This window comes from Prionailurus viverrinus, chromosome A1 (assembly GCF_022837055.1).
Source record: "Prionailurus viverrinus isolate Anna chromosome A1, UM_Priviv_1.0, whole genome shotgun sequence".
Lineage (NCBI taxonomy): Eukaryota > Metazoa > Chordata > Mammalia > Carnivora > Felidae > Prionailurus > Prionailurus viverrinus.
Window position 1 is genome coordinate 68254306 of NC_062561.1, and position 15297 is coordinate 68269602.

At 42.9% G+C, this 15297-nt stretch overlaps 1 protein-coding gene across 1 annotated transcript in view; it reads left to right on the forward strand.

Annotated features, from left to right (window-relative positions):
• The first annotated feature begins 400 nt into the window (after positions 1 to 400).
• HS6ST3 (heparan sulfate 6-O-sulfotransferase 3) overlaps positions 401 to 15297 on the forward strand; it is a 659800-nt gene continuing 644903 nt past the window's right edge. Inside the window, exon 1 of the mRNA XM_047868029.1 lies at positions 401 to 1104. Within this exon, the coding sequence (XP_047723985.1) occupies positions 401 to 1104 (704 nt within the window). The remainder of the gene's footprint in view (positions 1105 to 15297) is intronic.

The window sequence follows — 15297 nt, forward strand, 5'->3', positions numbered from 1 at the left end:
CCCCGGGCAGGTGCAGGACCGGAGCCGCGCTCCTCAGCGCCTGAGCGCCTGAGCGCCGGCGGCGGGATGCCCCGCGTGGCCTGAGAGCGCGCGCCGCGCCCGGGCGGGAGCGGGGAGCGGGCCGAGCCGGGCGCCCCCGGGAGCGCAGGGCGCCCCACGCCGCAGCCGCAGCCACCCGCGCCGGCGCCCGCCTCCCCGCTCGGCTCGCAGGCCCCGGCGCTGCCAGCCCGGGAGTGCCGGAGTGCCGCGGGGCCGCCAGCCAGCCGCACGCCTCGCGTCAGGGGCATGGAGGAGCGGCGGACTCGGAGCCGCGCCCCGGAGTCCCCGAAACTTCCGAGCGGGCGCCAGTCCGCGCCGCTGCCGCCGCCGCCGCTTCGCCTGCCGGCCTGAGAGCGGGACCATGGATGAAAGGTTCAACAAGTGGCTGCTGACGCCGGTGCTCACTCTCCTCTTCGTGGTCATCATGTACCAGTACGTGTCCCCCTCCTGCACCAGCTCCTGCGCCAACTTCGGGGAGCAGCCCCGCGCGGGGGAGGCCGGACAGCCGGCCGCCCCGAGTCCCGCCCGCCGGGCACAGGCGCCGCCGGAGGAGTGGGAGCGGCGGCCCCAGCTGCCCCCGCCACCCCGGGGGCCGCCCGAGGGCCCTCGGGGGGCCGCGGCGCCGGAGGACGAGGACGAGGAGCTCGGGGAGCCGGAGGAGGAAGAGGAGGAGGAGGAAGAGGAGCCGGACCCCGAGGCCCCCGAGAATGGCTCCCTGCCCCGGTTCGTGCCGCGCTTTAACTTCACCCTGAAGGACCTGACCCGCTTCGTGGATTTCAATATCAAAGGGCGCGACGTGATTGTGTTCTTGCACATCCAGAAGACCGGGGGCACCACGTTCGGCCGGCACCTTGTGAAGAACATCCGGCTGGAGCAGCCGTGTAGCTGCAAAGCGGGCCAGAAGAAGTGCACCTGCCACCGGCCGGGCAAGAAGGAGACGTGGCTCTTCTCCCGCTTCTCCACCGGCTGGAGCTGCGGGCTGCATGCCGACTGGACGGAGCTCACCAACTGCGTGCCGGCCATCATGGAGAAGAAAGACTGTCCCCGCAACCACAGCCACACCAGGTACTGTCTCCGGCCCCCTTTCGCTTCCTGACACCTCCCCGCCCCTCTCCCCACCCCCCGGTGCGGACCCTGGGCGGCCCTGCGCTGCCCGAGCCTGCGGGTAGTTTCCCCAGCGTCTTCCAGCGGTCCGGGCAGAGGCTTGGGGAGTGGGATAAGAAACCTCTGGCTAGAGCCCTGGGCTTGAACTCACTCCTCTCCCTCCCTTACCCCACCCCCGCCCCCGGGGTTCCTGCCACCCCCTTGCATCTTCAGAGGTGTCCGGGAGCAATAGTGTATGTTCTTCCGTGTGTCTAGGACGGTGCGGCCTCCCGCTGACCGTGGAATGGAGAGGAGGCCTGGGTTAGACTAGCGAGGTCGGATCTTGCTCCTAAGTTGTGTGAGTGGAAACCCAAACCCGGTAAAAGGCAGGAGGAGCTGGGCGCAGAGAGGCAGGGCAGGAGTTTTACAGACATGCTGAAGCCCCAGACGAGCTGAATCCCTCTATAGGTGGCTCTTGGGTGGCTCCTCTCCAGCTCGGGGAAACAATCCTCCTGATGTGTCTTTGAAGATACACTTTCAAATTCCTGCTGTACCTCTATAACCCTAATTCTGGAGATGGTCTTTGTTGCTGAGCAATGCCAGATTTGGACTCATGCTGTTCTCAGCAAGATTTCCACTCTCCCCCAGGCCAACCATCAACTCGTGCCAGAGGTGTTAGTTAAATGCCTACTGTGTGCCTGGCAACGTGCTACGTGCTAAGTGAATCCAGAGATACAATAAGTAAAATCCCGTCATTTCAAGATAGATGGTTTTCTCTGCCCCACACCCCCTACTTTTAAATAGCAATACTGCTGAGAATTAGGAAAGTTTGAAATCTTAATAGCCAATGAAACTGCCTACATTATTAACATCCTTTGAGAGAGGCATGGGCTTAAGAATTTGGTTGAATGTTCTTTCTGCCCATTGCAATTTGAAGATTAATCTGACATGCTTGCTCAAGGGACTAAAATATTAAAAGCTTGGAACACTAGTTTATTGAAGTTTTTATCTCAAAGGTTTCAAACAATTTGGTGTAAGGAAATAGGAATTTAAAAACTCAAGCTCAATATGTTGATATCAGATAGCTTTTGCATTTGACATTATGGAAAAACTTCATTTACTGGAAGCTACCCAGATTCCGAAATTCACCACCACTGAAGCATCTAATTCTACTTCATTTCTCCAAGAATGAGCAAAATTTCATTATGGGATTTTTTAGTCTGGCAGTTTTTCAAATACTTTCTCTCCTCCCTGCTCCTTTCCTTGTTTAATGGAAATTGGTTAGAATAGGAAACTGGTTGGGCTTGGTATGAAGGCTCCTTCCTTAGCATATTTTAAAGACCTTTTACTTTTAAAAACGTCTAATTGTGTAGTATTTTAGATCCTGCCCTTCTATGTCTAGCTCAAAACAGTTTTTCAATTAATTATGACTCTCAAACTTCCTGACAAACAAGATTATTTCAATGAGAGACAATCTTTGCTACCTTTTAGCCAAAGTTGTACTTTTTGTATTTAGACCTTTATGTATTAATTCCTGAATGACCCCAAGGAGTCTGCTAGTCTGATTCCCAGCTTCCATTTCAGTAAAACTAGAGACTTTGATTATCACACAGGAACATCTAAAGACTCCTCAACAGAGACCGGCAGTATATTCTGCCAATATGTGTAAAACTCACAGTGAATAGATGAAGAGTTTAGGAGGAATTAGAGATTCTGGAACCAAAAATAACTGGATTTTTGCTTAGTGATGAAATGTTGCTGCTACTATAGACCCTACGTGGATTACAGCACTGAGGTCTCACTCCCATAGGAAATCCTCAGTATCTGTCTACGCTGGGATGTAGGAAAATTCCACTGTGGCTATTCGAACATATAGTTTCTGTTGCACAAGTGCTTCTTTTTGTTTAATGATGCACCATGAACATTTATTTCTCTCTGAATCACAAGTTATCAGATAATCACCCTGAACCGGTTTGCTTTCTTTTTTTTTTTTTTTTTGAATTCAAAATTTTCATGGTAGCTTTTTTTTTTTTACACTACTCTTTATAATCCTTTTTCCTTTTCTTCTACACGCTCTCTCCCCTTCCTGATATTCTAAGTTACTTTTTTGCTCTAGATGTTGTAGGAAGGAATGGTTGTGGTTTATGTGAGGTGCCCTACATCTAAAGTTATAGGGAAAAGGTTGAAGGGATGTCCGGTACCATCTTCCTCACCGAGAAGATTGAATTAGTAGTCTGTCATTGGAATGCCCGAGTACAGCATTCTACAGTCAACTAGATTAGCCTGGATAATGGAGGGTATGTTTCCACAATGCAAAATGGCAGATAATCTATTGCTACATAATGGGAACAAGGTTCTTCAAATAGGGCAGACTCTAAGCAAAATCAAGAAGTAGATCATGTTTTAGTTCCCTGGTCTCTTTGCTTTTGGTCCCCCTGAAAGGCCCCCTCCCCATTTCTCACAGGGATTAGTGTCTTTGTAAGTCATGTAGTGGGTAACAGCAAGAACTCTGGATTCAGATGGATATGGCTCTCTTGTGTAACCAAGAGTGGCTCTTACTTAGTAAGCAGGAGTAAGTTACTCTTTCTGAGCCTCAGAATCTTCATCTTTGATGCATAGGTAGTAATTGGTACTCTCTTAGAGAGGTGTTACGAGACCTGAAAGGGCAAATGTATGCAACATACTTAGCACAGTATCTGTGCATAGTAGAATGTGCTAGTATGTAGTCATACTTAACATTAGTTGTTAATTGTATTAACAATATTTCTTGAATCAAGGTCATCTTTTATGAAAGGATCTGAGGTGACTTCCTTAGAGCAGTTCATTGTAAAGTAGGTCACCTTATTTTATAGAGATGCCATTTTAAAAATTTAAAATTAATTAATTTATTGTCAGGTTGGCTAACATACAGTGTATACAGTGGGCTCTTGGTTTTGGGGGTAGATTCCTGTGATTCATCACTTACATACAACACCCAGTGCTCATCCCAACAGGTGCCCTCCTCAATGCCCATCACCCATTTTCCCCTCTCCCCCGCCTCTCCCCCATCAACCCTCAGTTTGTTCTCTGTATTTAAGAGTCTCTTATGGTTTGCCTCCCTCCCTCTCTGTTTGTAACTATTTTTTCCCCTTTCCTTCTCCCGTGGTTTTCTGTTATGTTTCTCAAGATCCACATATGAGTGAAAACATATGATATCTGTCCTTCTCTGACTGACTTATTTCACTTAGCATAATACCCTCCAGTACCATCCATGTTGCTGCAAATGGCAGGATTTCATCCTTTCTTATTGCCAAGTAGTATTCCATTGTGTATATAGACCACAACCTCTTTATCCATTCATCAGTTGATGGACATTTAGGCTCTTTCCATAATTTGGCTATTGTTGAAAGTGCTGCTATACACATTGGGGTACAAGTGCCCCTCTGCATCAACACTCCTGTATCCCTTGGGTGAATTCCTAGCAGTGCTATTGCTGGGTCATAGGGTAGATCTATTTTTAATTTTTTGAGGAACCTCCACACTGTTTTCCAGAGTGGCTGCACCAGTTTGCATTCCCACCAACAGTGCAAGAGGGCTCCCCTTTCTCCACATCCTCGCCAGCATCTGTTGTTTCTTGAGTTGTTAATTTTAGCCTCTCTGACCGGTGTGAGGTGGTATCTCAGCGTGGTTTTGATTTGTGTTTCCCTGATGATGAGTCACGTTGAACATCTTTTCATGTGTCTGTTGGCCATAGAGATGCCGTTTTGTGATTTCTTGTGTCGAGACAGAATCCTAAACTCCGAACTTAATAAATAAGTGGAAAATTATGGACATTTGGGCATCAGTGAATGCAGGGTACAGGATGGGAAACAGGGAAAGCACACAGTGTACTTGGGTGTATATATTCTGTTGGTGACAAAAAGGAAACCTGTCTGGAATGGTGCGAGAGCAAGAGAGAATGTCTAGGGGGCGCCTGGGTGGCTCAGTCAGTTAAGCCTCCGACTCTTAGTTTTGGATCAGGTTATGATCTCACAATTTGTGAATTTAAGCCCTGCATTGGGGTCATAATCTCACATTTTGTGAGTTTAAGCCCTGTGTTAAGCACTGATAGTGAGTTTAAGCACTGATATTGCAGAGCCTGCTTGGGATCCTCTCTCTCTCTCTCTCTCTCTCTCTCTCTCTCTCTGCCCTTCCCCTGCTCACACACACACACTCTCTCAAAATAAGTAAATAAAGTTTAAAGATAAAAAAACATTCTTTATCTTTAAAGATGAAAAAATGGAATATCTAGGACCAAAGGCAAGAGTGGGAAGCCAACTCTGAAAGGACATGGTTTAGATGGAGAAGCCATCATGTGGACTATACATGCCCAGGAAGGGAAAAAGGCTCTGGGGCTGGCAGTTTGGACCCAGCACAGAGGGCTTTTTCCAGCACAATGATTAGTTAGAGTAAAATAGGAAGCAAATCAGAAGGTGGCATGTATGAGTGACCTCTTCAATCACATCACTGATGATTTCTGCTCATTTTTCTTCTGCTTCCTCCCCAACTATCTTTTTAGTAGGTTATTCTTTTTATGTATGTATATTTGTATTTATTAATTTATTTGGAAGAGAGAGCGAGAACGTGCATGAGCAGGGGAGAGAGGCAGAGAGAGAGAGAGAGAGAGAGAGAGAGAGAGAGAGAGAGAGAGAGACTGTTAAGCAGCCTCCATGCTCAGCACAGAGCCTGAAGCAGGGGTTGATCCTGTGAACTATGAGATCATGACCTGACCTGAAATCAAGAGTCTGATGCTCAACCGACTGATCCACCCAGGAACCCTTCTTTTTTTAATTATTATTCTTATGCTGCCTTCTTTATTACCATGTTCCCTTCTTTTATTTGCATGTTCAGGCCTTTAGAAGACTATTCTTAACTATTGTTGAGTATGGATAGAATCATAGCATTTTATGGCTAAAGAAGACTGAAGAGGTGATCGAGTCCTACAATATATATGGCAAATGGGCAATTTAATCCTAAGGAAGTGAAATGATGTATCTAAGGTTTATTCAGGGACTTGAATCTTCATTTTAATAATTTATATATGATGTTTTGCCTATTGTTTTTTTCTGTTTACTATGAAAAGTATAGTGGAGAGTGTTTTAAGGTCTTATTATGTGCCAGTTACTGCAATAGTTCTAGGAATGCAGTTTTGAACAGTGTCAGCCCTATGGAAGTTAGTCTATTAGGAAGAAAGACCTTCATCTTTGGTAGGTGAGTATCACTCTCATTCTTAAATAAAGCTGGAAAGAGATTCTGTCCACACCTTTTATAGGGTGGGGTAGTGATTTTTCCCTTTTATGACCTACTTTCTGTTGGTTCTGGTAGAGTAGTTGGAATCTAATGAATATTGTGGTAGATAGGACCTTCTGTGTTGCAAATGATATAAACCTGACTCAAACTCAGTTCAGCCAGGGGGCATTACTGGCTTAACAACCAGACCACAGGAAACGGAGGGGTAGAGTTGGTTTCAAGAATGATCAGAACTGGAAGTTTGGGGTCTTTCTCCCCATACTTCTTTGGATATTGATCTCACTCTGTCCAATCGGCTTATTCTATGAAATGGGTAAATGGCTGTCATGTCTAATAGCTCCACAGGCCAAGAGGCTAGCAAGCCTTCTCCATGTTCCAATTTGAAATGTTGGGGCATGACTCTGAATAGCCCAGCTTGGAACTTGTGAGTCTTCTTTTAGCCAGTCCATGGGGCCGGGGCAGTGAGGTTTCCGGACCCACCTGGTATCACAGAACCATTCATGGGACTGGTGTGTGTGTATGTGTGTGTGTGTGTGTGTGTATGTGTAGTGATAAGGGGAGCTCACATAGATACAGCTCCCACAGGGACCATTGGGTTCTGGATAGTCTTTCCAACTGTGCCAATTACAGGTGTAAGTAAATAAAAAATAAACAAACTTTCAGATCTCTCCTTTGCATTCTTGTGTGTAGGAACATTTTAATGTTAAGCTGCAGCTCCAATTTATTTGCAGCAGCTGGAATCCATGTCACATGAGGAATAATTTGGAGGAGCGGGGGGGATTTAATATAGAGGTGGCAAAAAATAAGGAGAGATGTAAAAATTGCCTTCAAATACTCAAAGGAGGAAGGTGTGCAAGATGGAGGAAGCTTGCTCTGTATTTCTCCAAAGCATGGAACTAGGATACTTGAGATTCAGGTGGTTGGAGAAGGTTTCAACTCAGAGTAAGAACTTCCTAAAATTTGTAGCTATCTAAAATGCGGATGGACTCTTTTGTGCAGTGGCTTACTCCCCAGCAGTGAAAACTTGAAACGTGGCTCATTAACCACTGAGGTTGTGAAAGGAACTCTTCCCTGAGGAAGAGCTTAGCCTCTCTGGCCTTCTATTTTAAGATTCTGTGTTCTAATCTAAGCTGAATTCAGGGTATCTCTCTTCTCCCCTCTTCTGCCCCATGCAGAGAAAGCAAAACACAACCCCCCCCCTCAAAAAAAAAGATTACAAATGAACTACTAAGTTGTCAAACATTTGTAAATATTTCCACCAAGGAAACTTGGAAAGCACAGGTCTGGTGGTATAGACTGTTTTACATGGCAAGGGCCAAAAGCAGTAGTCCAGTGTACTAGAGCTTCTGTTTGTTCATAATGAATATAAAAAGGAAAGATGAGTCGGGTGCCTGAGTGGCTCAGTCGGTTAAGCTTCCAACTTTGGCTCAGGTCATGATATCACAGTCCATGAGGTTGAGCCCCCTTTTGGGCTCCATGCTGACAGCTCGGAGCCTGGAGCCTGCTTCAGATTCTGTGTCTCCCTCTCTCTCTGCCCCTCCCCTGTTTGTACTCTGTCTCTCTCTCTCAAAAAAAAAAAAAAAAAAAAAAAACCAAAACAAAACATAAAAACAATAAATAAATAAACATTGAAAAAATTAAAAAAAAGGAAAGATGAGGAAATATAACATAACTTACCACCAAAAGCCATCACCACTTAGGTTTTTTTTTTTTAATATGAAATTTATTGTCAAATTGGTTTCCATACAACACCCAGTGCTCATCCCAACAGGTGCCCTCCTCAATACCCATCACCCTCCCTCCCCCCCACCCCCCATCAACCCTCAGTTTGTTCTCAGTTTTTAAGAGTCTCTTATGTTTTAAGCCATCACCACTTTGAAACATCATCTGGTTATTGCTTTTTCCTTTAGACAGTGGGCTGCAATATATAAGGAGTCAGCAGAGCTCTCTTTCAGATTGTCTAGAATATTATGGCCCATACAGCCTTCTAAAGTATAATCTCTTTGATGTCTCTTCTAATTAGAAATGTTGAACTGCAAAGAAGGTTAATTTTCACCATCAGGTTTGTGTGCTGTGTGAAACTAAGGAGATAAGAGATTGTCTCTATGCTGTATCCGCTTACATGTTCATTACAGAGTCTCTGAAAGTATTGCTTCTGGTCCAAACCACCAATATTTGCTATAAATCAGAAAGAGGTTGAATTAAACCCATTCCTTTTTTTTTTTCTTTTTGAGTTGTGAAGCTAAAACTGGAACCTGGCAAATGGTGATCGATGATTTATTTTTTTGCCTCTTTCTTGCTGGTTACCTTGGGATATTGGCAAGGGTTGATTTTTTTTGGAAAAATCCAAATGCTCATGTAATAATTGAATTCTAGGTAAATTTAGCCACTGACAATGTGGTTTTGCTTAATCGTAGACTCTTGTATTATTATTCCCCAAAGCTAATTATTATCATCTCATTTTGACGAAGGACAATCAGAAGCTTATGGCATTTGAAAGTTACTTATGCTTGATAATGGATTAATCAGGTCTAAATGATACTGCCAAATCCTAATGTGATTTTAAGACTCATGAAATAAATTGTTGGGCCAAGAAATAGGTTTAGTATGAAAAGAATTAAATGGGGAGCCCAAATTAATATTTTCTAGTAATTAATTATCTTGTTTTTGAGTTTGTTAAATTATGGATATTATATATAAATCCTCTGTTGATTTTAATTGGCTAATAGAGCTTTGTTTTAATTATAGCTAAGCATTTAACTATGTGTTGGGAAGTGTACCAGATGTTTAACTTAGATGATATTATTTGTTTATATCTTCCTCTAGCACATACATTTGCTCAGTAAAACACACGCAAAGTTCCCAGCACAGAGACTGATCTATGAAAGATACTCCATAAACATCAGCTGAAAGTCTGTGACATGTTCTAGATTACATTGGAAAAATATCAGCATAACCTGACAAGATTGTGGTTCTTTAAAAGAGGGAATGATTAAATGTTTTATAGCATGACTCTCTTACTTCAGGTGACAGTTCTAATTGTTAGTAGTTGCCTTCCCTGATTAGCAAGATGTCAACTCTGATTCTCTAGAGGAGTAAAAGTAAGGACAGAAGCCAGACCTTATTGGACTATGCTAGGAGGTTTCTCCTATGAGATAGTATGCTACAACTCAGAAATTCATGTGGGTACAAACAGCCTCTTGGGAAGGTTAATCTCATTTATTGTAACTTTAGTAAAAAAAAAAAATCAGCCTCTGGAGAGCACAGTGTCTTCGATGTAGGTTAGGAAGCTGAGAAAAGTATAAATAATATGTACTGGATTACTACTGGTTGAAGTCAGATGGTTGAGGTGGTTGTGATATTGAGGAGTGTTGGAAGGAGACCCCGAATTAGGAAAACAGTCCTCAAGGGAAATTGGAAGAAATCAGTGACAAATTTATCAGTCACTGAAAATCACCGTGAGTTGTGCTGATGTCCAATTTGTGAGTGTAGTTAGGGAGATGTTTAAGAGCATGGGCTGTGAAGTCAAGGGACCTGGATTTTCATCTGGCTCAACCTCTTACTCTCATGTAACCCTGAATAAGTCAGTTACCTGTTCTGTACTTTGACTTCCTTTTCTGGAAAATGGGAGGCATGGTGGTACTACTCCTGGTGGGTTCTCACGGTGCATGTGGCACCTTTGAAGCAAAGCCTGCCACATGTAAGCATTAGCCATCATTTTCTTCTCATGGGGCTCGTCTTACACATCCACGCTGTTTTGTGTAAAAATAAAGTGATAGGTAAACCTGTACCATTCCCCTTCCTTTTTTTGAGAGAGAGAGAGAGAGAGAGAGAGACAGAGAGAGAGCGAGCCAGCAAGGGAGGGGCAGAAGGAGAGGGAGAGAGAGAATCTTAAGCAGGCTCCATGCTCAGTGTGGAACCTGATGCAGGGCTCAATCTCAGGATGGTGAGATCATGTCCTGAGCTGAAATCCAGAGTCAGATGCTTAACCGACTGAGCCACGCAGGTGCCCCTGTACCTTTTTGACTCTGGCACTTCTCATCCTGAGAGACCAAAAATGAATCTGTAAGTTGTGATGCAGAAAAGCCACAGATGATGAAGGTAAGTGTTAATTTGTAAGCTGCCGTGGACACTTAGTGGGCACTTAAATGAAGGCACTTGAATGGAAACTTGCACTCTTCCTTTTCTTCAGCATATCATTTTATTTTTTTTATGGGTAATTAATGAAACAGCAGCAAAAATGTTTAAACACACACAATTAAATTCATAAATGGAGCAATCCTGCAGTGAAATTGAATTAGTTGCCTGTGGGCACATAAATATTTGCAGTTCATTGCTATTATTAATATCTTAGCATGCTTTTATTGGTAAGTACTGTGCCATTTGTTGTCAGAACCTTGCATTTAACACCGTATGTTCACGGTTACCTCTGCATTCTAGTTTCTTTATAAACGTAAGAGGGTAGAAATGCTAACCTCCTTGCTGTCCTCCACATTTATTTGTTGGACTTTACAGAGTATTTCTTTCAAAGGAATCAAGGTTATGGATGTTGACTATATAGTTGGATGGTAGCTTCTATGTTTTGTGGACTCTAATTATGAACTTGTAGAATTTTATAGATTTGCTTGAAAAAGTGAAAACAGAACTAGAGAGAAGGGTACACATGACTTTAAACACATATAGTTGGTGACTTAAGCTGTGTGTGCAAGGTAAGATCTGTATAGTACAGTAAAAAACAAAGTGACATGCCCGGGAAGAGAGAACAGACACTGATAATGTGGAGCGTAAATTAAAAGGATGCTACGGAGGAGGGAGAGCAGAAGGACAAAAGTAGTCAAGGTGAAGAATGAAATCTTAAAAAACCGAATCAGAAGGAATATTGAAAATGGAGGTGAGCAGTTTATCTTGCGTGCAATGGTTGGTCTCATTAGTGCCTTTATGGGGAGTAATTCGCCATCTATCCCCTGCCTCCGAGGGCCGGTGTCATTAAATGCTGCGGGTGTTCTTTTGATTACTTACACATTCTTCTTCTCTAGCACAGCTAGCTGTATTAGTCAGGGTCCTAGAAGCAAACAGAGGGACACTCTGGGATTGTGATGGGGCTATTACAGAGGTATGGACTGGTTAAGGGCCACCACTGGACCTGGGGCCCCTTGTAACTACCGACAAGGGTATCCCCTCTGGGCCTGAAGTGGCAGAGAGAGGAGACCATGTTGTCAGCATCCATTGTCTGCTGGGGCCTGACAGGAGCTACGGCCCCAGTGGTAAGAAGGGCTTTCCCATGGGAGCTGCTTGTTCCAGAAGTATGGAGCTGAGGCAGAGAAGACAGGATGGGGAGGAAATATCCTGATCACTTTCTCCTCCCACCTGCCGGTCTCCTTCCATTGCCTTCCACTGGCTGAATCCACGCAGAAAGTGAACAGTAAGAGAGCTACTTGATATAACCACGTGTGTTCCACAAGCCAGAGAAAGATGGAGAATGGATTTGGGTTTGGGGGGGGGGCAGTGGGTGGGATGAACATGCAGAATAACTTGCCTTTAAATGGTTTGAAATGTCTTCTAATCCATTTTATGAATGTCCTGTTCAAGTCTACAAATGAGACCACTTATAAATATCTGTTCTTTTCGTACCTGGACCTCATGTTTTCTGTATGGACTGTTAGTCTCCACCTAAAGAACGGTGAATGCAGCAAAGCACGCTCCACAGAATAGCAGTCACCATAGACAGTGACTTTTTCACTGAACGATAGAAATGATGCTAAATTTGGGTGTTTTGTCACCCCAGAATCAGCTGATAATAGTAACAGATTGGGGAAGTTTTACCTGTATTATGATGCATATTATATTATACCTGTATGTGGTATTTTATAAATTTGAAGTTGTATAGAGATATTAATTGAGACTGACAAAATAGTTTGCAAAACCAGCTGTAGTTTGCAAAAGCACACTTGTGAGATGAGATGCTTCCTGTTGCTTAGATTTTCTTCCAAGAACATTAAGAACATTAAAAGTAACATTAATGTGGCTTTCAGTCTGGGGGTGAATGATGAGGAAAGAAAAAAAAATGTATCAATTAGAAAAAAGTATCAATTTGAAACTATTTTGATGTTTTTTTTTGTTTTTATTTAAAAGCCATTTGAAACACTATTTCCATATTAATTTTGCGGGAGAGATATGATATGCTTGATACTATACATATATGCAACTCTTTGCAAAATATTAGGAACATGGAATCTCCTAACATTAGATACTGAAAAATAGTTAAAGCTGATGTCTGACAAAACTTGACATAAGAACTATCAATTCACTGTGCAAATTCCAAGAGTCAAAATGTCATGAGCCAAACATGATTCAACATATGCATTTGTAGATATTCAACGCAATATCTGTCCCTAGTACCTCTACTGAGCTTGGCGCATGTGTGTTGAGTTCATTTCTTCCATCCATGAGGAGGGGATTTTGCGTTGCTGGGAACAGCATCATCCACGAAGAACATACTCTTTTTCACATGTATGTACTCTTTACGTACAGCACTGTTTTTTGTTCTCTGGAACCCCATTATGTGATGGCTAGAGTTGGCAATGGTCTGCAAACATGAGGCTCTTGTGCAGGCCCTTGCATCTGTGTGAAGTGTACTTGCCATGATAAAATTGCCTTAGGAATTGTATTCTGCTGGCTCCGAATATTAACTATAAGGAGCCTGCACTCCAGTCAACTGAATGTAAGTCCCGTTAACCTAAAGATTCTGGGCGAGCTGTTAGAGAAGGTTTTCTTTCCCACATAGCTTCATCGAGTTTGTCATTCTGCCTTCCAAACATTCGATGAAAGAGGTGGATTAATGGATAGTTCTATTTCTAATGATTCTATTAAAGAAACAGTTCTATCAATACTTCTCTTGATAAATAAATATCAAAAGTATTGTGTATAAAAACGTCAGACAACATGAAGGAACTCCGGTACGTTGGAGCTGTCAAATTTATTATCTGATGCGTATTTAATCTAAAAATACTTCTCAGCTCTCATGGTCCATTCTTTGTCTTTTAAATTCACACTTAAGCCTACAGCACCACTGCAGATAAATTTCTTTGCTTTGAAAGTTTTATTCTGTGAGTTCCCTATGTGTGCTATAAAGAATAATTAATGTAATGAAAAAATCAATATTGTGTATAAATTATTTAGGCTTTACTATCATTGTAATTTTCTCTTCAACACCTATTGATCGGCAACAATTCATTTGTTAATTTCTTCCTAATAAGATATTCATTGTATTAGGTCCGTAGTAGTGCTAGCCGTGCACCTTCACGAATAAGTCATGAATTACTAATGATATGTGGAAGAAGTTAACCTACTAGTGAGTGCTGTAAGACGGAAAACAGGCAAAGGGGAGTCATTTGAAATGCTGTCCCGTGGAAAGCCTGTGTAGTCACAACGGCTAATAACTAAATGAGTAGACTCTTGCAGGATATTAATTTGTACTTTAAAATTTTATGTGACCATATTTTTCCAGGGAAGAAGGTCTTAGCATTGGCAGACATTCTGCCTCAATAGCATTTTCTAGATCCAGTAAAATAAAAGGCAAAGAACATATGTTCTGAAGCCCAAATGTAGGTTTAAGTCCTGACTCTATTACTTACTATTATACGACCTGTCACGGATTGCACGAGTTCTTCAGGCTTTGTTTTCTTGACCCATAAAATAGTGATAAAAACATTCCTGTTTGGTGTCAGTGTTGGTTCCAGACTTTGGGAGCTTCCTGGGTGAAATCAGAAACACCTCTGTACATGGAGGGCAAAGAAAGACTGAAGGAAGAGGCAGCCATTCCAGATTGGTAGGCAGCGGGTTTACTAAGCAAGGGAACTTACATATGAGACTTGTCTTGGGCGTGTGGCCCCATGATGATTCTGTACCTGCCTGCCAGAATCTTAAGAGTTTATACAGAGACCTTAGCTGAGTTCAGTCCAGATGGTCTCTACACCTTACTATCTCAAGGCCGTGTCCTAGAGACAGCTCCTAGTGTGGGGATGTAGGCAGAAAGTGCATTCCAAGGACAGGGGAGTGGCTGGGGGATGCCTTCCATTTACCCCAGGTCCAGCTTGTGCTGGCTCACCCATCAGTCCCATCCTCTAGATGACTTCCTCCGACAATTAGTAATGAGGATCATCTGAGTTAACCCCCTCAAACATTTACAGGTGTGTATGTTTCTTTTTAAATTTTATTTCTAAATCCACAATTCTTTTGTTTGGGGAGGATAAGGGATAATCTTCCCAACTGTCTGTAACAATGCTCTGAATGAATTGGTTATTAGATGCTGCTTCGATAGTTGTCCACTGAATTTTTTCAGAAGACTATGAAAAATCTGAGCCCTTTTGGAAACCCAAAGAGATTGGAGTCCAAGAAATCAAACTGCCCAAATTCGTGGCAAAGAGAACTTTTGTGTCAGCTCATTTGGACCAAGGAGGGAGAGTGTTATCCTGAAAAGAGCTCTGCACTTGTGATTAAGCAACACGGTTTGAATCTAGGCTTCTTCATGGACTTGTTTACTTATTGATTGTGTGGCCTTCCTGCCAATATTTAAGCTTCCTGAAGATAGTGACCGTTTTGTTTCCCTCTGCATCCTCAGTGCCTAGAATAGTGCCTGGTCATAATGGCTGTCAAATAAATGTTGTCTGAATAAATGAAAGAATGAAAGAAAACAAGCATGAATAAATTTACTAATTTATCGGACACTTTGGATAGGAATATGTGTCCTGTCTTCCTTTCTGGAATTGTTGGAGGTTAAGTGAAAACACTTGGTAAAGGATAAAGTACTCTACAAACTTAAATTTACTCTGACAGTGAGGAGCCTTTTGACATAGAATGGAAAAGGAAGGAAAGTTGGATTTTGGAAATGCAATGAATATATAATTC